The 23,880-nt window shown below is 32.8% G+C and overlaps 2 protein-coding genes across 9 annotated transcripts; one reads left to right on the top strand and one right to left on the bottom strand.

Annotated features, from left to right (window-relative positions):
• Positions 1-1,654: 1,654 nt before the first annotated feature.
• Positions 1,655-6,278, top strand: Nnp-1 (Ribosomal RNA processing protein 1 homolog Nnp-1). 2 transcript variants are annotated; one of them, XM_076785556.1, is made up of 7 exons: positions 1,655-2,138; positions 2,825-3,048; positions 3,130-3,300; positions 3,368-3,550; positions 4,750-5,015; positions 5,096-5,816; positions 5,961-6,278. In XM_076785556.1, the coding sequence occupies exons 1-7, from the start codon at positions 1,895-1,897 to the stop codon at positions 6,192-6,194; spliced, it is 2,043 nt and encodes a 680-aa protein (XP_076641671.1). In that variant the 5' UTR covers positions 1,655-1,894; the 3' UTR covers positions 6,195-6,278. The 2 variants fall into 2 exon arrangements, with proteins under 2 accessions (XP_076641671.1, XP_076641670.1); XM_076785555.1 differs by having other exon boundaries at positions 1,656-2,138; positions 5,096-5,846.
• Positions 6,279-6,765: 487 nt separating this feature from the next.
• On the bottom strand, positions 6,766-23,568 carry Whd (carnitine O-palmitoyltransferase whd). 7 transcript variants are annotated; one of them, XM_076785540.1, is made up of 16 exons: positions 23,429-23,568; positions 13,076-13,239; positions 12,868-13,004; positions 12,156-12,432; positions 11,713-12,036; positions 11,395-11,594; positions 10,719-10,923; positions 10,531-10,638; positions 10,431-10,456; positions 10,055-10,120; positions 9,495-9,557; positions 8,970-9,084; positions 8,500-8,769; positions 8,243-8,392; positions 7,958-8,167; positions 6,766-7,880 (listed from the first exon to the last, which is right to left on the bottom strand). In XM_076785540.1, exons 2-16 carry the CDS (start codon positions 13,214-13,216, stop codon positions 7,773-7,775), a joined length of 2,400 nt encoding a protein of 799 aa, XP_076641655.1. In that variant the 5' UTR covers positions 13,217-13,239; positions 23,429-23,568; the 3' UTR covers positions 6,766-7,772. The 7 variants fall into 7 exon arrangements, with proteins under 7 accessions (XP_076641655.1, XP_076641654.1, XP_076641658.1 ...); XM_076785539.1 differs by lacking the exon at positions 23,429-23,568 and adding an exon at positions 23,265-23,422; XM_076785543.1 differs by lacking the exon at positions 23,429-23,568 and adding an exon at positions 23,376-23,397.
• Positions 23,569-23,880: the final 312 nt, after the last annotated feature.

The raw sequence follows: 23,880 nt of genomic DNA, 5'->3' as shown, positions 1-23,880 counted from the left end.
TACTCCAGCTGAAGCAGACAAATCATAATTAGTCACAACTGACTTGAAATCAATGAGCACAGTATATAAATTTTAATAAAAATTAAGATAAATAATCTCGACTTCTATCGAATGATAAAACACAGAGAAATGGTACTCACCACGTAAAGGTCCTTGGTAGTGCGTCGTATAATTTTTCGGCGTCTCGAAACAACGCAGTTGCCAAGGACAGAGGGTAGTTCTCGGAGATATTTCAAAATAGGTCTTATCACTTTGACTTTCGTTATGAAAATGAAGTTGCGTTGTGTCCGAGTGGTGGTGGGGGCACGAGTCCCGAATAGTGGCCGCTTATGGTATACAACATAATAAAACATCTGGTGACGACTGTTCCCGATGGTCGGCGATTGCCTTCGAATTGGGATCGGCGCAAAGGGGTGGCTCGACGATTGTTACGTCACCGCGACCTCTAAATACGACGCACGATCGAGAACGCAGGTTGGTACCTGGATCGCCTTCCCGCCTATATGACTCTGTGTAACTACGCATAAGTAGAAAAAACCCGTATACGCAGGCTCACGAAAATATTCGAAGACTCTTCAAAACAATATAACTTTTTTTAAATTGGACCCAACGACCAGACTTTCCTTGAGCAATTCGAAGAATTGGTTTACCGGATGACCTGCAAAAAAGATTTTGGAAAGGTTTCCACAGATCGATTCTTGGAACAATTATCTACAATAAAAGTGTAAGGAAATAATGCTTGTTTATGAAATATTTGTAAATTACAAATTAAGGTATCTCATATGAAATTTGAAGTAGAAATTGATTTTTCTAAAATTATGCTTTAACACTTTCTTACGAAAAATATTTCTACGAATTTTTTGTCCTTGATGTTAGTTTTACAATCAATATTTTAAACCTTAAAGAGCAACACTAAAAAAAATATCTGTTTAATTCGAATACGTTCGTCGGAGAATGTAACATTTCATAATCGATATGGTTCCATGATGATTCACCTTCTCACCGACGAGAATTTCCTTAGTGGTCTTCTGCACCGACGAGATACCGTCGTTGGCCTTCTGTTTCTTACTCCAGCCAAAATCTATCCTAGAGGGCGGTAGAAAACACCGTATTTTTCGAGCGACACATTCTCCCGTAAGGCTGGCAGTCTTTATATATATCTCGTCGGTGCTATTAGCCATTTAGCCAACCTCTGATTTTTTGAACAGTCGATATTTCAGATCTTAAGACATGAAGTCCCATAAGATGATAGGTCTATCCTTATAACTCGTTTGTGGTTTGGCTCCCGTACAGTGATGATATATTGGACGGCTTTTTTCGCGCATGCGCGACGATTTTGGCATCAGTAAAGTAATAAGATTGACTAAAATGGGGTACCTTTGTCACCCACATAATTTTGCAAAATTTGTTATGATTTGATTTTGAATAATGAATGTATAACATGTGTATATGTATGTATATGTATTAAATTTAATATATATAAACATAATATACAATATATCGTCCTGGACTCTTCCGGTACTTTCCCGCCGACAATACTTCCCCAATACTTTCTTTACAACATAGAAACGATACTGGCTTTGGTCGCGCATGCGCGTGAAAAACCGTCCAATATATCATCACTGCTCCCGCGGATAGTGCTGTCCTATATGTATGCCGGGTCTATAAGTATATATGGTTTAAGGCGTAGACCATGGTCTAAGAATCGTCGTAACCTATGTTTGTGTTTTGTTGTCTTTTATTGAAAGAGTGAAACGGAATATAGAAATTCACATTATTTAAACATGTATACGCACAAAACGAATATGCACTGGAAGTGAACAATTTAAAATAAAACAACAAAGAACATCAAACGTTTGAGATACTGTATTACTTTTTGGTATTAGTTTTACGAATGGCGGTTAAAAAAGCGCAACGACGCACACGTGCACCGCTAAAAAAGTCTGCGAAATCCATATTAGATAATAAAAAACGACAAGAAAGAACAAGTATAGAGAACACTAAAAATGGGAAAGCACTCGTAATTGCTCAAGAAATAAAATTTGCTCGATTGTTATCAAGTAACGATAAAAGAGTTCGAGATAAAGTACTTAAAAATTTAAGGAAATGGTTGACAGTTCGGTCAAAAAGTTCATTTGGTAATGTGAATTGCATTAATTACAATTTTATATTTCTGTATTTCTTATATAACAACGGAACAAAATTTTTGTATACTTAATAATCTTCAAATATTCACATAAATGTGTACTTATATTAAGTTTAATTGTGATTTTAAGAATATTGTTAGGTTTTTGAAATGACAAAAACAGCATTTTAATAACAAAATTGCGTAACAAGTCGAAGTTTAATATCAAACAGTTCGGATATAGGGATCCATCAAATTTAGTATAGTCAACCTTTGTATATACATTTTGTTATCCGTTGTTGATCCAATTATCAGTTACATAATGTTGAACTATTCCTTTATTTCAAGTCACACTATGTATACAGCAATGTGTTGATGAGTGTGAACTCAACGGTTTGCTATCATTGCTAAACATTAAGACGGCACACCAAATATGAAATTTATTATCTAATTTTTTTTTTAATTTACTTAATTTTTATATGATATATTATATTCACATAAATTTGTATTTATATCTGAAGAATACTTTTATAAGTTAATTTATCAGAATCGAAATTAAGTAAAACATTATGTTTTACATACTTTTGCCTATTTTTTACTAGTATACAATATAAATATATAAAATTGATAGTGTAATAATAATGAAAGATGATAACAATTATATGCAAAGATAAAAAATAAAGTATATCTTGCCATTAGTATTTACAGAGGCAGATTTCACACGTTTATGGAAAGGATTATTTTATTGTATGTGGATGTCCGATAAGCCTTTAGTCCAGGAAGAATTAGCAGAATCTCTTAGTAAAATTGTACATTGTTTTGATATTAAAGATCTAGTATTGCTTTATACTATATGTGCTCTAAGAACAATAGGTACAGAGTGGTTCGGTATAGATCAATACAGACTCGACAAATTTTGTACGGTAAGCTGAATAATATATTTTTGTTCTTTAAGTTATCTGACTATGTAATAAGATTGTTTATTTGCGTGTATTTCTTTATAGCTAGTAAGACGAATGATTCGTCAAACTTTCATAAAATGTAAAGAAAGATCATGGGACATAGAATGGGTTAAAGGCCTCTCTGAAATACTTGAAAAGCTGTTTGTAGATCCTAAAATATGTCTTGGGTTTAATATGCATATAACAGAAGTATTTTTAGAAGAATTATCAAAGGTAATCATCATTTTTAAAAATTTATATTTATAAAGAGCATTATACGCTAAATAATTTATCATTATAGATTAGTGGTGGAGACATTCCTGAAGATGTAGTTACAGAACTTATTCAACCATTTGTTTCATACTTTATAATAATGGATGATGAACGACAAATTAGGCATGTCATGAGACATATTTTTAGATGTTTAATCTTCCAGTCAGATGTTGGAATGGATTATATGGAAAAATTTCAAGCCTGGAAAGATGTGAGTATTAGAGGTTTTTCAATCACTATTCAAATGCAAAACTAAAATGTGTTATGATCATCTATTCGGCTGAGCGGCTTCTTGCGGCTGAGTAGCCGCAGCTTGAAACTAAGATTTAAATAAACTGAATAATATCAATTCATCACTTTCAATCTACTAAAATTTAAATAAACTGAATAATATCAATTCATCACTTTCAATCTACTAAAATTATTAAAGAAAGGAAAACGTTCTTAAGTGGCTCCTATTTTATATTTGTCTAAATGCTTAAAACTAGACTGTGGATCTTTATGCAAAATAAAAATTGTTTCCATTAATTGCAAGTCGTAAGAGCCAAATAGGAATTGGAGGAGAAATAAATTTCTCTCTTTAGAGATTTTATCAAGTCGTAAGAAATGTATTAATGTTCTTAAATGTTTTTCATTTTTCCACTGTTTGAAATTACATTCGCCTGTTTTTGCTATAAATGCATAAAATTCGGAGTCTACTTATAACACATTTTATACGTCCATATACGAAAAAAATAAACATCTTAATAAATGTTATACATTTTCGATCTATTAAATAACAATCGTCAATTAAAATTTTGTATACTATTAATGTATAATAATAGAAATTTCTGGAATTTTTTAGAAATTGATTTTGCAGTAAAAAATTCACAATCGTGTGTGCGATTGGACAGAAGGTTCATGAATTTTTTCGTAATTCGTTTGAGCAAAATAGAAGAAATAGAGCATAATTCGTTAAAACCATGTTCACCCAATAACTACCCTTGTGGTAGGGCTGGCGACTGAAACTTGCCACACAGGGTTTTCTTTGAGGTCCTATCAAATGGTGTGACCAAAGTTTGGGTACACTTTTCACCATCTTATCCGACTATACCCTTTGTGAGAATGCACTTTCGATCACTTAAAAATAACATTAACATAGTAAAAGTTGCAAAGATTCGAAATTCTATCTTGAATAACAAATTAGTAACACGACTATGGAAATAAAACACGATAATTTTTCAAAAAGTCTTGTTTCTTATATAATGTATAACATTGCATAAGTGTAAACTGATACTTGTACAAAATGAAGTCTTCCTGTTATTATTACTAAACATTAATAGTATAGAAATTTTAATTAAGGATTTTGAATTAGTAGATCGAAGATGTATAATATTTATTAAGATAGTAATATGCATTGCATATGCGCAGGCTGGTTTTCCTTGCAATTCCATAGATGCTATAGAGAAAATTGAAATATCTGATGAAGAATCAGAATACAGCGATATAGCTAAAACAAAAGAAATACCTCAAAGTAATATAGAAAAGGTATTAGATCCAAGAGCTGGGAGAGTAGATGTTGAATTACCACAAATACCTTTTAATCCTAAAAAGATTGTAACACTGTTAACACAATATAAGTATCATCCTTCATCAACAACAAAATCACGTAGACAACTACACCGACTCATTAAGGAGTAAGTAATAGTCAATTAAAAACGGTATAACTTCTAGGCACATAAAAATACTGACACTTTTCAATAAATTGCATTTGTAGATTTATGCAACTGTCAGAAGGTAGAATGCCCCTTGGTGTTAAGAAGATAAATATTCCAAATGGACGAAAGAAGGATACAGACACAAAATTAGCTGCAAAACGTTTTCTGAATTTCGAAAAGGAATTATATTCTGATGTAACCTCTAAAAGACGTAAGAGGAGCAAAAATAAGCAATTGATAGAGGATGAAAAGAATACATGTAGTGGAGAAGAATCAGAAGGTAATAATGATGAAAATACCATAACAAAAACAGATACTACTGGAAACAAAAAGAAAAAAAAGAAATTTGAAACAACAACAACCACCTATAGTGAAGCACAAATTGATTCGCAAATATCAGATACATATACTCTTACATCACAGGAAAAGAAATCTGTTAAAAAGGAAAAACTTCTAAACAATTGTAAAGTAGATATAAAAGATAATAATTGTAAAGTAAAAAACGGTTCATTTCAAGTAGTTAAGGGTATTAATGGATGTGAAAAGACGAAAGTCAAGAAGAACAAAACTGCAGCTGCCAATATTACACTGGTTGAAAGGAAAACGAAAGTCAAAGTTTGTAACCAATGGGACGTTTCAGATAATACAATTGTATCTATGCCGGCAACTTTAATCGGTAACAGTTTAGAATCATGTTCAAAAATGATAAAAAAATCAAGTGGAAGTGATAATCTTCAAAGGAAGAATACATCTAAACAACTATCAGCATGGATGTTACCGGTATTTAAAAAAATGGGAAATGAAAAGAATGTATGTCTGTAATATTTATATTTATTTTTTCATTTTTAAGAGAAAAAGAGTACACAAATATTAAGTATTTAAGTATAACTCTCTTACTAGTATATACATACATATTTATTGCAGGAAATAGAACATAAAGTACCAGAACAAAGTAAAATAAATGGTGTTTCGAATACGAAAAAACGAGTGAAAATCGTTCTTCAACGAAATACTGCTCAGCATACATCTGAATATATTCTTCAAGTTCAAAGAAGTCCATCAATTCCATATGATGCAAACAAAAAACCATTAGTAGGAGTATTAAAAGCAAGTCCTATACCAAGTCCAATAAATCCATTTTACAGAAAAAGATGTTAGTCGAGATAATTCCTAATTTAATAACAAGAAATTGTAATTATTTGTTCATAAAGTAAATAAAAGACACAATTTTTCTCAAATAAATGAGAATTTCTTTATAAAGTGTGACGTATCTATAAGTTATTTTTAATATTTTATTATACAATGACAGCTAATATTGGAGAAGGAGCTACAAAGAGGCGTAGAGTTCTCTATTTTCAAAATCAAATAATAACAATTTTTTTAAATTTTACAGGGTGTTCAAGGTACTTTTTTATCCAGAATTGACTTCACTGACGCTAAAATTGTCGCGCATGCGCGAGAAAACGCGACCCATATCTCATCACTGCTTATAGTATTTCCTTCTCATTAAAAAAATATTCCATTATTGTCAGTTTAATATATTTACAATTTTTATATATTGTATAGTATTAACTATACAACTATAGTTAATACTAAAACTATATTAATACTAATACTATACTTTATATAGTATTTATTGTAATGATGTATGACTACTCTTTACTCTACTATCTTTTCTTTTTAACTTAAAATATCTAAAATACTATTAATAAGAGTGTAAAAGCACCAATACCTGGAAATATAATTTTAATAAAGACGTAATATAAAGGAGTAATACATTACATGTATAAAACTATCTATAACATTAAAACTTTGCATTGATAGGTTGCAGATATTGATTTATGGCATATTAGTTAACATAACTGTATACTAATTACTAACACGATCACGTTGTATTGTAAAGTGTTGCCTTATTAATATATAAAATTTATAAATTCATTAGTTTCTTATAAAATAATTGTTTGTGAATTATTTTGAGATTCATTTCATATTTTTATAGCATATCATGGTACTATCTTATACGTACATAACGTCATATTTCATTTCCCATCAAAGTAGTACACACGGTTACCAATCATTCGGAAAGTATAGCATTTGATGTTTTAAATATGTAGTATCGTATAAAATATTAAGCTTGAAAATATTTCGTTTCGAATCTATGTTGTAAAATGAAATTGATTGTAATGGATCGATTCATTTTAATAAGGACTAAAAATATTGAATGCTTCGCACAAATATTGATTATTATATTACATGATCTAATGTTCTAATGAATAGAAAAGATTGATGATAAATATGTGAGATAATATTAAAAAGTGAATATTTTACCTACTTTTCTTTTTACATTTGTTTAAGAGAAAATAAGAATAAACTAACAATTGATTAAAATATCTGAGCTTTTAGACAATAAATTGACAACCGTTCCTCGTTTAAACTTCAATATAGCTCAATTATATGCGTATGTTCATATAGTATCAAAATATAGGAGATATACATGTTTCTTTATAAAGTTACATAAGTATTGTAAGTAAATTTATGTCGAAAAATCGTTTAACTTCTCCATTGAAAATGATTTAGTTTGTACTTTTTACGTGTCCATCTAGGACTTGTATAGGCGAACGGTCTAAAAATGTGCATTCTACAATTACATATAGAGTAAACTATTATTCGTTTTAAGAAAAAGTATCCAACGTCATTAATTGTTGTTAATGTTCTTTCGTGCCTTCTAGTACAGTATTACAAAGATCCGTTCTTTTTGTCACGTTGTAACTTCTGCCTTTCAATGAATAAGTCCTTTATGTCAGCTAGTGCTTTTTCTATTTGTTTTGCAAATCGAGCAGCATTCTGAAAATAAGCGTGATTATATTAAAGTTTTACACAGTAATAAAAATAATGCAAAATAGTCAACTATGTGTGCTTACGGTTTGTGGGGAACTAAGTTTACAGGAGATATGGAAAAATATAAGGTTCTCTCCAGCAATGATGTAGGACACACCATAGCCATCATCAGCCACGGGCCCAAAACCACCTCCCGCAGAAATACAATTTGGATGCTTCTTCAAATCTATTAGTGATGTTTGGCCGTGCGGTGTCTGCGAAGTGGATAACTTCCATGGCTCACTTAAAACTTTCTAGAAGCAAAAATTGTTGGAAATGTTTTTCATTCAATTAATATACCATACAAATCTACTGTTAAAGAATACTACCTTCAGGAAAGGCGAGTCTACTTCTAAATATTTGGATACGACGTATAAACAAAATAGATGTCTATCTATTCCTCTACCGCTCATAGCATCTTGATAACCTTTTTGATGTTGATTTGCCGCAGCCATCAATAATTTGTACTTATGCTCTACCTGCAATAAAAAATGATGTACAAATTAATTTTAATGGATATGTTATTGAGAATACACTATATATGTAATTCTTTTATACGAAAATACTGCGTATTTCCGTTACTTACAGTTGCATCTTTGTCGTGCATCGCTTTCACCCACTCAGTAGATTCAATTGTACATGGTCTCACTGTTTCAGTTCTTCCTTCGCGGAACAATCTAGTCATGGAAGCCTCGTACGTTAAATTAAATTTATTAGAATCACGGAAGTACGCCAATTGAAGTGCCATTTGTATGTATGCGTCAGGTGACATTGAATTGATTTTCATAAAACCTTTGCCATATGCATCATGCACATAAATGCGTAGCTCAACATCATTTAATAACTTCTCAGCAACCTAGCACATGAAAATTTGTTTTAGAATCGAAAATAATGGTTATATTGAATTATCGTTGCATTCTAACGAAAGTTCATTACATTTTTATCCAAACTTTAATATGTTTTGAATCTGAAGTAATAATTGCAACTGGTTTGTAACTGTAATTTATGATCTTTTTTAACGTATTCAAAATATATTTTTAATATATTAATCATTACTTGAAGTGACTCTTCAATAGTATCTATGCACTTTGAAGCTAAGTCCCACTGTAGTCGTGACGGAGACGGAGGTGTAAATTCTGGTTTACCTATATTACGCCCATCTTCTCCATATCTGCAATGTATTTTAGCAAATTCTTTATAACAAGTATGATAATTCGATGAAATATATACAGGTACACATATATAAGTATTTTTATGTTTAATAGAATATTAGAGAATCACGCTTAATTCTGATTCATGTATTATGAAGAGCAATTATCTTATTATGCAATTTTCTTTGAGAGATTGGCACTCTAAAAATTATGAAAAGTATTATTAAATAATTCATTGCTGAAAATCTGATATACATGTAAATGTGTACATATATATTCATTATTTGTTGTTAACACATGATATGTTATGTAGATATTACATTACGGAGCAAAATGAATTATGTTATAATGCAGGGGTTAGTTTAAAATGAACGATTATATTTAAGGAACAGGTTAATAGTAAAACAAGAAATATAAGAAAAAAAATTACCCTATGTTCACCTCATTACCGATTACATATTCCCATAGAGATCCCATTATAGGAGCATCAGCCCTAACAAGCACATTATAAACAAAATTATTTAACCTTCCACATAGAAGAGATACCGTGTACAATAAATGAATAAAGTAACAAACAATAAGATGTAGAAATAAAACAAAGAGATGGCAGATATCAATTTAAATCTTCAAAGAAATATGTTGTTTCTAAAAATACATTATAAAGTATACTATATCATTAATAACTAAATACAAGTTATAAAAAGTAATCTTCTGCCTACCATAAGTGCATCATATATGTATAGTACACGTACACAAAAATTCTATAATGTAGGGAACTCTTATCTTTGGTCATATATACAAATCAAAATGAAATATACTCTTTGAAGATCGTAATTTTCGTTGAACTTGTAGTTAATATGTTGCAGTGGGCCTTCCTAGAGAGAGAGAGAGAGAGAGAGAGAGAGAGAGAGAGAACGAGAGAAGGCAAAAGAAGCAGTAGAAACCGTGAGCAATTCAATACGTTCAGAAGCTGTGAACTTAGAATCTTACTGTTTAGTGTTGATATCCTGAGACATGATGTACTCCCACAAATGTGACATCACTGCAGCATCTGCCCTACTCATTATTTCCCATTACATATATAGATATCGATTTCAATGCAATTTATTGTGATTTTATAGTATTTCATTCCCTTTATCAACGTACATATTACTATTATAAATGTTCATTATACTATAATTGTATAGTAAAGGTGTTTGAAAACTTCATAAAGAAAATATATATTCCTACGAAATTACTGTTTTTCAACCATCTTCTTGCCTTATGCATCATTTTTTTATATTGTCAGACTATAGTTTATATTGTATATAAGTTAAGTTAAATTATAGTTTATGTAAATTTATATTTAGAATGAAAGAGAACTCACCATGAATGTTCGGCATTGAAACCAGTCTGTAAGAAACAATTCGGTATTTAATAATTCTATGTTGCATTGCACTTAATTACGTCAAAATAATATTACTTACTCTGCCATTGGTGCCAATACACAAAGTAAAAGATTTGTCGAACCATCTATCGTATCCCTTACCGTGCAATAGAATGCGACCATATTGATCTAATTTATCTGGATCTGCCTAATAATAAAAAATACATTCCCAATATACAGTAATTATATGGAAAGTAAATATCTTATAGTTTTTACAATGCTACTTACTGGATCATATATGTATGGTACATCATCTAATACAACTACAAATGCTGCTTTTTCGATGAGATCCAAGGACGTTTTATTTACTCCTTTCGCGAAATATTCTTCTCTAGCTACTGCCCACGCAGTTCTTTCTCCCGCTGTTAATGCAGCCAATTTTTCTTCTCCTACCAATGGCTCAGACTTATCATCTAAAATTTGCTGCATTTGACTGTAACATATATGGTTTGTTGTATTTACGACAAAGAAATTAAACGCATTTACGCATAATGTATAATCCCATGTATACAAGTGGAAGCGCTAACAAAAAATAATAGAGTGAATAAGTGTACGGTTAAAGTTTTTACAACTCGGTGCTCTCAATATTTGTAACATACTTCCAAGCTGAAGGAAAATAAAAATGAATACAAAGCAAATCACTCAGACAAACTGGAATGTGTTTTGACGTCTGCTACTACATATAATACAAACAAATATCTATTCAAGATATGTATAAAAAATATTTCAATTGTGCTTAAACACGTTTTACCGTTCGCGGCATTAAAATCAGGGGAGATATTTAATTCTCCTTCACGGGATATCATATGCGTGTGCACCAAGAGCGAATGGAACCGACTAAAATTTAGGTAGTATGTTAGAATTGTTCCATACATAGAAAGATATGCGATCATGTTTGACTTACATTTCAATTTCACAAGGTAACAGAATTCGGTTTTTATGATAAATAGGAACTTTGAAGTATCTGCCCTTATGATATACCACAATGTGCTTAGAATCTTGGTAATGAACGAGTTTGTCGGTTTCACGTCCCGGTATTCGTGTGGTATTAAATAATCTTTCATACTGCCATGAACACAAGGGCACCAAGCCTTGAATAAGTATCTAAAATCGAAATAAAATATCATATTTGCATATATGTAACAGTGTAACTGACTTATTTCCATTATATTATAAAAAATAAAATGTAGTAAAACGTAGTAAAAAATATTTATCTACAAACCGGTTCTAGTTCTTGCCGTTCAATGAGACGTCTGTATTGCAGACATGAATAAATAACGTTCGCAGCACGCGCAGTTTGCACAGTAGTGGGATGCATGAGAATAGCATCGATGCCGTAGAAATTTGAGTTCACCATAATAGGAGATCGTCCACGCAGATAAACATATTCTTCCCACCAGTCAGAAACATAGTTAGTGGCCCACCAAGATTTTAGTATCAGATAACGCTGTAGCTTCATGCCAATGCCTTTTTGGAATTCGTTAGCCAGTGTTTCCATTCGGGCGTAATTTTTGTCGTCCAATAGCGGTCGCACGCTTCGAAGGTACTATGTAATTAATTAAATAATTGTTTTTTTGACTAATTCATACTGAACAACAAGTATTTACAAATTGTTATCACTTCATCAGTGTCAGTACAAAGTTATAAACAAACTTGTGATCTTACTCGTCTCATAGTGTCTGCTACTGATGGTAATGGAAGTCGCGGTAGAGATCCTTGAAAACTGTACAACATAGGCTTATGCCACATAATGAACAACTTGACTAATGAAGTCCATGTTCTGGTAGCTCTTGAAAGTTTAGTTCCTTTTCCTCTTGATTCGTACATCCATCCTTTGTACATAAGTAATAATTTCAAGGTGTACCGCATTGCGTATATTGCCACCAACCATAAAAGGAGCCCAACAGCACACGATCCTGCTAAGTGCGTTAGTATTGACGACCTATCGAAAAAAAAGGATAAATAAATACACAGTATTTACCAGAACAATTACGCTTATATTTACACAAAAAATAAAAAATTGTTTTTAATGATAGGAAAAAGTGTAATAGGAAAACATTATTTGATTCGTAGAGACAAATATTACGGTGAGCAAAAAATGTTCTTTAAAATTGGTCACACATGGTCACGCGAATATCATGGTACGATGATTGATCTTGATCTCGGCTGCTAACGTCGTGATGATAGAAATAAGCACTCCCATTGAAAAAAAACATCGATGACCTTGAAATCTTGAAAAATATGACCTTGAGATGGATTTGTTGCTAACCATAATATTTTCCTTCATCATGTTTTTCTATCATAAAAAATTAATGAGATGTTCAGAGTGATCAAGTTACGTTGTCACCCTCTACGAAGAACATTTCATCGGACTTACCCTGACAGATACGGCACAGTTTTTCCAACAAGATCATAAGGTATCCTGTAACCCAGGAAATGTATTATAGTTACCAAAATGATGGTAATCCATAAGCTGCGCAAAGAAGCAGGATACACGCCGCTTTTCAAATTGTTCTAGAATCAGTACAATATTATTTCCTTTAATAATAATAATACGGAACTAATCAGGCATTCTCTGTACTTACAAGAGACTTAAAGAATCTTTTCTTCCAAGAACGGACACCCGACTGCCATACCAAATTTAGGACTTCTCTATCAAAATTAACATCCCATCCCTCGTGAGTGATGGAAAAGCTAAATGCTACAGCTGCGTGGGCTTCCGCCATTTCGTAGACTATTAGTTACAACTCTGAAATCAACGAAACCCAATTAATTATTAACACGTGGAGTATTTTGCAATTATAAACCATTAAGATTGCATACATTCGCATGTCACACGATTTATATTATAATATATGCTTGAATAAAGAAATTAATTTTAATAATCACCAACGAAAGCATCTTTATAATTGGAGTAACTGTAAAACAAAAGACTGAAGCCAGCCGCTTTGATCCGCGCAATAGTTACAAAATAAATTTCACAATATGTACTTCGTGTCACTTTGATTTACACTGGCGCTTAGCAAACAAAATTAGAAACTGCACAAGCACGTAGAGTACGTAAACAAAGTAAAGTGTCGTAAACGGCGAGCATTAGGATAGTGTAAGGGACCCAATCACTGCACCCATGTTAATTATACTTATTTTTAAAGTACAATGAATATTAAAAGACAGATATTACATTTTTTCATTAAGTCAGTTAATATATGTGTTATATGCTTTAAAAATAACTTTGATTAATATAGGCACAGTAATTGGGTCCCTTACCCTAGGTGTCGCGTGAACACTGAACCTACGGGTTTTCGATGGTACCAATCATAAGTAGCTCTCTTCACGCGAATTTTACTCATGCTGCATCATGCGTGTACGAGCAAGGGCACGTAATATAAGCACAGTGAAAATATAATAGGACGCGTAAAGGGGGACAAAACCGCGTAAGGGGCCTTCTCACTCGCGGACAAGACTGAATTACCGCTTGTACGCTTCTCTTATATAACCTTGGACTTTGGACGGTGTTCGTCTGGCTGGATGAGCGGTAATAATTTCGCAAACAATTACTCGATCTTTCTGCACATTCGAACCGTGCGCGCGCGCGCGTATTGTGCCTGCCTCTGTACTGTAACACAATGTCCATTGCGGATCTAACGCCTGTGCAATCATTACACTGCAACTTTATGAAATTATCACTTTCAGAAACTATGTTGTAGGAACCAGAATAGAATCTGAATTTGCATGAGGATTTCTACGAGGAAAACACATTTGCATTTTAAAAGCGTGCAAACCAGTTTCTTTGTTTAGTAGCTGCAGTCCCCTTTTATAAATATCTACAATATTTTGATTATATTGTACATGAAAGCTCTTTAGTCTCGTTCCTATAATCCTTGGCATGAAAATTCGATGTTCTACATTTTTCAACGATCCTATATTTTTACCCTTCCTCCGTGTCCAGTTAATATACAATATTTACTTCCCTCGTTATCCTATGAATTTACGTATTGCCTAAAAACGTAAAGATATAAAGGAAAATTTAAAGAAAATAATTGGAACATTTTTCTCGAATTTTTGAAGCAACCAGGGTAAGGGATCCATTTACTGTTGGGGTACCAATTACTCTGCCTGTACTAATTATACTTATTTTTAAAGCATAATATTAAAAAAGAGATATTTAACACTAACGGATTTTAATGAAAAAATTTCTCTTTACTAATATTCATTATGTTTTAAAACTAAGTATAATTAATATAGGCACAGTAATTGGGTCCCTTACCCTATGGGGGTTGCGTGTAACATTCTGTAGCTTTCATGATGATATTGACACTATAATGGATGTACAAACCGATGTATTATTGGCTAATCAATTTAGAATATAAGACGATGGAAAATATAGTAAAGATACATTTATGCGTATACGTAAACGGCGATAGAGAAGCAACATATTTTCATATTGTATTGTACGCGAATGAATATATAATTTCGCACACAACGCTCATCGATAAGATTCTGTCCAATGTTCCCTCTTAGCCTGTCCGATAATATAATTGACATGTTTATACAATATGTGCATGTAACGATTACACACGTCATTTATGAACCATCGAAGCATGAGAGGAAATGTCAAAGATACAGATAACAGTATTAATTACACTTCATATAAACCATTTACATTTTTTCGATACCTACGACTTTAATAGCAAATGATACCATTAATTGTTGAATAGCTTTGTACTGTTTATGTAATTGTTAAATACGAAAGAGCCTCCTTCTTGATCGTATCGATCAAAAATAGTCATTCAAACAGAAACAAATGGTCCAATCACTTTAATAATGCCATCGACGAAGAACTCGTTTATACTGCAGCTTGAACAATGCGCATTCTTATTTCTCGCGTTTAAGCTACTCGACTTTCAGGTACAAGCAAGTTCAAGAATTCGATTTCGAAAATCTACAACTTGATTCGATGCGAATTGGAACCTCAAATCCGACAAAATTCTCATTCCGATCCTATGTACGTGTTGTATTATTCCAGATTATGGTTGTACACAGTCCTCTTATGGAATGATATATAAACCTTGCCTAAACTGGACGCTCTGTTAGCTTCGCTTGAATCTCGTTCACAGACCTAAAACGTGTTCTGGTCCGCAACCGTTTTACTTTAGGGCAGCGGTTCCCAACTCACTATAATCAAGGCATTCCTTTCACTCCGACAAAAGTTTGATAAACTGTTAGATAAAGCATCCACGCTATGCTATGCTAAATTGTTTTCGAGATAAGCTGCAAAGTATAGTTTGTATGCGTAACTTGGAGGATTATTTTTATCCTGTGAGTAGGTATCGCTACAAAACAAGTGCAAGTGGCCCTTGAAACCTTGTAAAAAATAACGCTGAATAACTTCTCCACCATTATCGAGTGTACCCACGAAGCAGCATAGTTTTGTCGTGAGCATTTTTCCATAAAACAATAAATAAGCGAAATACTTAGGTGTTCCCATTCGGATGTTGCACTCCGCACAACGTGTACAGTGAACAGTAAGCAGAAAAGGTTTGTTTAAGCGGTCGACGTGTTAGAAAGGAGGCCACAGCATTAGGGTTAACAGAAATTGATATTTTCGACGTATCGTAACTGTTTAAATATCATTCGCGTATCTATGTATGTACGTTGCAATTGTGGCTTCTTAAGTAAGGTCAACTAGCCTACTTCCCCCCTGCTCCGCTAAGGCATTTCGTTTTCGCCGTTTGCAGTAACGCAGTATGCACTGGTTACGAAATACAGCCGATACTCTTTTCTTTTCTTCCTTTGGAGCGTGGAAGCGTGTTGCGTGTAACGGAAGGAACATCAAATTAATTCCAATCGAAAAATTCCTAGAAGTCAAAGAGTACTGAAAAGTATAATTTTCCTGTTTGAATGCAAACGCGTATTTCCCAATCGATTCCATTTCATATATGCGCTTCGACCGTTTCTCAATGAAAAGTTACGAAATTCGTTTCGATCCGGAAAATCGACGCAGTTTTGTAAGCTTCCGTCAATATTTGCTGATCCAAACAAGGAAAATAACTTGTTTGTTACGCACATTTACTGTATTTACTTCGGTTTGTTAACACGATTTTTTAAACTTTACATTATTTCACTAGTCCTTTCGGATCTCCGAAATTAAATTGCATGTCCTTCTTTGCTAAAATATTCTTGTCAGTATACAGGCTGTCCCAAAAATGTTGTACTTCCTTGAAAGGGGTGATTCATGGGGTGATTCGAAGTAACTTTCTCTTATTCATGAAAAGCACGGACCCATCAGTGTCCCGTTGAGCGTGGTGTTGACATTGGCCAAGCCGGAATCCGTTCGTTGTACCCGCGCTCCGATTGCTCCGTGTTTATCGTTAATAACTTGTCAACAAAGCCGCGAAGGACATTTTCGCAAAAGGAAAAGTTACTTCAAATAATATTAGGAATCACCCCTTTCAAGGAAACACAACATTTTTGGGACACCCTGTATAATATTTGGATATCGTTAGGATTTAGAAGTGTGGTGTAATTATGCTATAGTCTTATGCGCTAATTACAATACAAATATTACTAGGTTAAATGCCACGGATGTGACTAATTAGTTGTAAAGTAAAGTTAGATAACGAATTATAACAAATGGAAATTGTTACGGGAAGTATTATAAACACTGCAAGTAAGATTTCAGTAATGGAAACAATAGTTCGTGATATTAACATGGGTAACACGTTATTGTTGTTATGATTTGCCTTTTTATACATTTCTACGTTTGCTCTTTCGTACCGTTTAATTAACACATAAAAACTTGTTTGCCTCTCTAACATGCTGGCTGCCGCCATTCAGAGTGAAAGTAATGCTCGTGGCAGTTAATATGTTTAGGTTCGAAATAATTGTCTTTTACAAAGTTAACTGTGACACAGCAGAATTGCACTGTTATTGAAGCTTATGAAATGCATAGCATAAACCACATCGTCATGTATCGTTATTTAGAGCAAGGCAGTTTAGTAACAGGTTGACATTCACCAACTTTGGCATACTAATTTGTATCTTTACCAGTACAATATAGAATAGCGTTTCTTTGTTTGTCTACCTTATACGACTCGAACATTTCAAACTGCGTAGCTACAAGGAAATGTTATCACATAGTGTAAGAGACCCAATTACTGTGCCTATATTAATTATATTTATTTTTAAAGCATAGTGAATATTAAAAAAGATATTAAATTATTTTTATTAAAATCAGTTAATGTTATATATCTCTTTTGTAATATTAATTATGCTTTTAAAAATAAGTATAATTAATATGGGCATTTTTGTCTCAATTGAGACAAGACCGTCCCCACCATAGCGCCCACTGTCACCTTCCAGTAAGCGACAAAGATGCGCGCTGCATGAAAGAGAGGTTGGTGGGAGAAGCAGGCGTTTAGGGAGTCTCTACCGTGCCTATCGTTGCTATAATGTCTTATTATCAGACATTTTCGAAGCTTCTTCTGATAATGTAAACGGTATACAGATATCTTGAAAACATACCAAGTAATATGGTGTTTACATTTTACAAAAAATTAATTGTGTAAGAAAATTTATGTAAAATATATTGCTATAATACAATCCTCCGTTCCCACGTCTCGGAGTACAAGTCTATTTGACTCTAGCAATAAACTATCTCTAGCTCGCCGATACGTAATCAAGATAATGATATTGCAGTGAGGAAATGATGTAATCATTTAGTAGAAACTGTTCGGTTTAACATGAGGTGTGGCTATTATTAAGCGCGAAATGCTATTTACTGAATATTCTAATAACAGTTACACGTTTGCAAACAACTGCAATACTACGTCGAAAATCTAAGTGTAAAGTATGGAACAAAATCTTCGTTCCAACTAAAACACAAATTTAATTGAATTAAAAAGAAATTAAATATTACAATTTCATTGAATTTCTAACCAACACTCAAATGATAAACAATAATGACAGGTCGCAAATGAGAAATGAAAACTTATGTCGGAATTGTACTTCATTCAGATGAACAATGTCGGTTCACGAATGGTAATTTAGAACTATTAATAATTCATGAAGAAGGAAACAGGAACTAGTTTGTAAACTAAAGATAATCGTGAAAATTGTCTTTGTCAAAGTTCATTTAACGGGAATTACACAACAAAAAACTATTCATTTTTCTATTAAAAGACGTTTACGATTGGACATAAAACAAAGTTTTATGAAGTCTTGTTCTAATCTTTATTGCCGCGATTTCTGCATCTCCATATCTTTTTTAACGACTGCTGAATATTATGTATATAAGATTATTAGATATTATATAAATACAATGTCTATTTCATTACTGTAAATTTATTATGTTCATCATAAGTAACGCAGACGGAATTTTATCGTTCTCCATGTAATAAACGTTGTAGTACTCCAAAACACGACTTATACATGAATATTGTACATCCATAAGTAAATTTATTCGTCCCACCATATGATTCAATTTTTAATAACATTATAAGATTAACAGTTCGATCGCCTCATAAAGCAATGGCAAATCAATTACAAAATTCTAACAGAACATCTAGTTTTAATTTATTGACATAGTTAGCAAGCTGGCAGAGAGTATGGTCATTGAACTCAACCTATTGTGCACCTCAATTATGCAGATTGAAATAATATATGTCTCTATTTAAAATTGACTCATTCTTAGCGAAATTGCATGTTTCTTAGCAGCACCTTCACGCGTACGAATGTATTAATTGAATAATTATGAGAACTCAAATCCAGTTTTTATACTATTGTTTTTATTAAATACAAAATAAAATTTTCATATTTCTAATAAATTATCTTACTAATTTGGTAAATTAAAAACAGTTCTAACCTTGGGACACTCTACAAACATTTACTGACTTATATAAGTTCATAATGTAAACACTGATAATGTCACTGTCGTAAAAATATGAAACCACAAGCGAGTTACGTTCAGTTGACATTTAGTTTCAAGTACCTGTCCTGTGCGAAAGATATTATTCTAACTCAAGTGATTAAAAAGTAATTTATTGTTCAAAAATAGAAAAGCAATTTTTTTTCAACAAGGACAGTATCGTTTAAACAATATTTGACCGGCTTTATTAGCTAGCAAAATTGAAACAATGCTTTACTTTCAGTATATTACTGCATTAGCCAACCTTATTTAAATTTATTAAAATGTAAATGACAATTTTAGCGTACACAAACAATGGACTTGACACTTTTACATACAATAAGAATAGTAAGTAAAACCAGTAGTGCGCATAAACATGTATTGCATCGTAGATGTTTTTATTTTACACATTTTAAAATTTGCTCTACAATTCATCTATTCGAATCTTAATTTCTGGTACAATCAAGTCAGAATTCTTAGATTGCAATTATGATGTACAACAATTTTAACAAAACCAAGAAAATGGTTTTGTTATTATATAAATGAATTAAAATGTAATTATATGAGTACATTTTTTTGAAAAATGTCATTTAGTCTTTTCGAATTTTTGTAACCTTTAGATTCCGGTAAGAACGCAAAGAAAACATGTTTGTTACTATGTCATGACTATCTAGATTTTCCCACGTGATACAACTCTGCCTTGCTTTCAATGTTTCTATGTAATTTGCCTAATCGAATGTACTGAATACATGATCATTCTAATGCCATCTAGTTTAGTCACAAAAAGATAAAAAATAAATACGTCTGGACTAGTGAGGGGAAAAGGTTACCCTCGCTCTGCCAGTGCCGGAGTATGTACGGCAGAAACGAAACGCGTCACGTGACCGGGCCGTGACGGAAGCATGGGAGAATAGCGCGGTAGAAAGGGAAATTAGAGTGGGGGAACAAGTTTTCGTCTGACGACCCTGATCTGGACAAATTCACAGCGATACAAATACTGTTTAATTTTGTTTACAGCGTGCAAGTGTAAGAAACCTAATTTTGATTTTGCCACTAACGCTAAGTACTGATTACTTACACTGACAACAAACAAGATTCATTCTTAATGGAATTCGAACGTTATCTACTACGTATATGCACGACACGCGATAAGATATGAAGTTTCGGAATTCAAGATAAATTAATATGCATCAGCCACACCTCCAATCCATTTTTCATTTTGTTATCTGTTCAATGACCCATTTACAAAAACAGAAACATAATAACAATGACAGAAATAATCTTCGATTATCTTATTATTGGATGTATAAGTGCTTTTTACGAAAGCACAAAGAAATTCAATTTATGCAGTTAGCAACTGATAAACAGCATATCGTAATGTTGACTTTGATACCATCTAACCCGGCCGTAACCCCAGAAAGGCCGCAGTCAACGACGCACATACATCGTTGGAAGACAAAACAAATACATACTTTCTAACAACTTTTTATTAGCCGATTATTATTATAATTTGGGATTGTTACGGAAACACCGGCGATCGACTCGAGATGTTCTCTTACCGAAAGTCAGTCTATACGAACCATAAATCAGATAATATAGGTGAGGTCACTATTGAAAAATTTCACTCGAAGTTCACTGAGAATCTTGTCTCGGCCATTCGAGAATGATGACGCTCCAGGAATGCGTTGCAATTTTTTTGCATGCGTGCTCCAAGTGAATTGAATGAACATGGGAATATAAGAATCTCAACTCTAAACGGAAAATTATATGCGTTCCCGAACGACAGACAAATGCATGCTCGTGCAATTTGATTACTTTTTTAATCCTCGGACTCCCGCGAGTTCTAGGCTTATGCCGGAGTCATTTCCCCCACAGTAATTGGGTCTCTTACCCTTACTGTTTTGTGTCAACGCTATGTAGACGATTATTACCGGTGCATTCAACCAGAAAACTGAATGGTATGGAGAGAAAGAGATAGAGAGACAACAGACGACAGGTTTACCTGTGCCAGCGATTGGTAAACAAATTTAACAAGTAAATTTACTTAGAGAATATCAACAGTTAGTGAGCATTCGAACTTTTATTTCATAGCGTTTTTATAATACAGTTGTCCCGGGAAATGCTTGTGATAATAGCGAATTAAAAAGTAACATTATTCAGATAATATTCAGTAGTAAAAATAATGTATTTATAGATAAAAAAAATAGGAAGTAAAGACTACTGGAAAAAAAGAAAATTTTCTGAAGACATGTTGGGTAAGGGACCCAATTACTGTGCCCACATTATACTTATTTTTAAAGAATAATGAATATTAAAGAAGAAATATTACATTTTTTTCATTCAAATCAGTTCGTATATATGTTATATATCTCTTCTTTAATACTCATTATGCTTTAAAAATACGTATAATTAACATAGGCACAGTAATTGGTGCCCCACAATAATTGGGTCCGTTACCCTAACATACATGTAAAATTTAAAAGAACGTTTCATCAATTTCTTTCGAAGTTTCCAATCGTTAATTTTTTGAAAAATTTCATAAGAAATCAGCGAGGTATTACAAAAGAATAGTGGCTTTCGCTTCCGATGAGGAAATCTGTGAAATAATATAGTGAGCGTTGCAAAACAAAATGCAAGCATTAAATAAGTCCGAGAGTGAGCAAATAAAGTAAATATAACAGTATGAAATAAGTCTGTACTAAAAATACGGTAAAAATGATCATAATGGAACATATGAAAATAAAACATTTACTGAAGAGCACAATGAAACAAAGAAAGGTACGAATTACAGGTTAGAGACTCTTTGTTTTCGAATGAAATGAGAACCGCTGTATACAACTTGACCGCATTTAAAGGTTATTTTTATTTATTTTCATCATAAATATTCACTAAATAATTGTGTGTTTGCGTTAGAAATAAAAGTTGTAGATTTAATTATTAACAAATTTACTTCGAGAATTAAAAATCATAAACTTCGTAAACTATAAAATATTTCAAATTTACGAGCAGCCCCAAAGTTCTAAATATTATTTTTAAGCAGATACTGCAATTTTATACGTACATAACAAATTAATGAACAATCAGGTCTTACATAGGTCTTAAATTCAACAAGTAAACACAACTATAATAGAAGGAGCAATTTAAAACAGGGAGTAATACTAATTTTTTAAACATTGCATTTCATGGTCATTATTTAATTGTAATCGGCTCTCAGATTGTTCTCTCAAAATCAACCAATTGATTATCCACCGAAATATTGTAATAATAATACTTCGTTTACACAAAGCGTAAATAAGGTAAATAAAAATAAACAATTGGAAGTACTATTATGATTATGAACATATTAACACCATAGTTTATAATGTCCCATATGGCAGCTAGAAAACATGTACCAACGTTCATAGAAATGCGTTTCTAATTTTTTTACTAGCAAACGTAAAATTTTAATTTTAAATGGTTCAATATCATTGTCTTTTGAAATAATGTTATTAATTTTTAGCAAGAAACCTATGTATAACAATGGCATACTAACATTTTGAATTTAATGCGCCCACCAGTGAAACGTAAAATACACAATACGTTTCAGACCTCTTAAAATTGCAGAATGTAATGTGATAATTTTATTTGTTTAGAAAACCAATTTCATTTCACTGTCTTCGTATAAATAAAATGGAAGTCAAAGGTTGTTAGCCTTAAGAGTTGGAACGTGAACGCTGATTGGTTGAGTCGAAGGGTGTGTGTGGTCGAGCCTCCCATCTTGGATTTTTATGCGTAAGTAGGCCAAAATAATTTACTCGGTGACTATTAATAGTGTGCTATGTTTTACACGTTAGTTCGAAGGCTCGTAAACAAACAATGAAATATATTACCTCGACAGAAAAGATATCCCTGCGATGTATACGTAAGGGAATTTTATCGTTGTAGAAATTTCACGGACCGATGCACGCTTCTAAATCTTCGAATATTCAATTGTAACATACCTCCCGTTACACTACTGTTGCTGCTGCGACTTCGTGTGTAACACTAAACTTACTTTGCTTTGAACTCCCTCTCTTATGTTCAGAATTGCACTGTACAACCACGTTGCCAACTACGAAGCGTTTAGACGCCTGCACCGAATTCTTATGGTGCATGCATTCGTTCAACACGCCACATATACGAATAGCATTCCTCTACGGCATCACGTTTCACGGCTTCTCTGTAGTCACGTTTTCCACCACCAACACTCTGTTGCGCATTTCGTAGTGCGCTGGCCTATGAATACAAGACGCGATGCGCGAGAGAGACAGAATGAATGCAACGGAACGCTCGCATGGATAGGCGCTTATGTTTTCTCATTGACTGCGTAGGCAGCACTATTCCCATGGCGAGTAGCTAGCCAATCAGAGCGAAGAGAAATCTTTCCCGCCCTCTCCAGCGACGCGTTGCTTTATATGAATTGCGCGACGCTGCGGAGGGAATATTGTATAACATACACATATACGT

Source organism: Halictus rubicundus, chromosome 3 (genome assembly GCF_050948215.1).
Source record: "Halictus rubicundus isolate RS-2024b chromosome 3, iyHalRubi1_principal, whole genome shotgun sequence".
Taxonomy (NCBI): Eukaryota; Metazoa; Arthropoda; class Insecta; order Hymenoptera; family Halictidae; genus Halictus; species Halictus rubicundus.
Note: the sequence above shows the minus strand (reverse complement) of the source record. Positions and strands in the feature narration are given on the sequence as shown.

Excerpts from the sequence above, each read along its gene's own strand:
- Nnp-1 (XM_076785555.1), top strand. The coding sequence starts at position 1,895 with ATGGCGGTTAAAAAAGCGCAACGACGCACACGTGCACCGCTAAAAAAG. Across the intron at positions 3,301-3,367 it reads TTTTAGAAGAATTATCAAAG|ATTAGTGGTGGAGACATTCC; the intron begins GTAATCATCATT and ends TTATCATTATAG. Across the intron at positions 5,847-5,960 it reads AAATGGGAAATGAAAAGAAT|GAAATAGAACATAAAGTACC; the intron begins GTATGTCTGTAA and ends TATTTATTGCAG.
- Whd (XM_076785540.1), bottom strand. The coding sequence starts at position 13,216 with ATGGCGGAAGCCCACGCAGCTGTAGCATTTAGCTTTTCCATCACTCAC. Across the intron at positions 10,121-10,430 it reads TTCAATGCCGAACATTCATG|GGCAGATGCTGCAGTGATGT; the intron begins GTGAGTTCTCTT and ends AATAATGAGTAG. Across the intron at positions 8,770-8,969 it reads CTATTGAAGAGTCACTTCAA|GTTGCTGAGAAGTTATTAAA; the intron begins GTAATGATTAAT and ends TTCATGTGCTAG.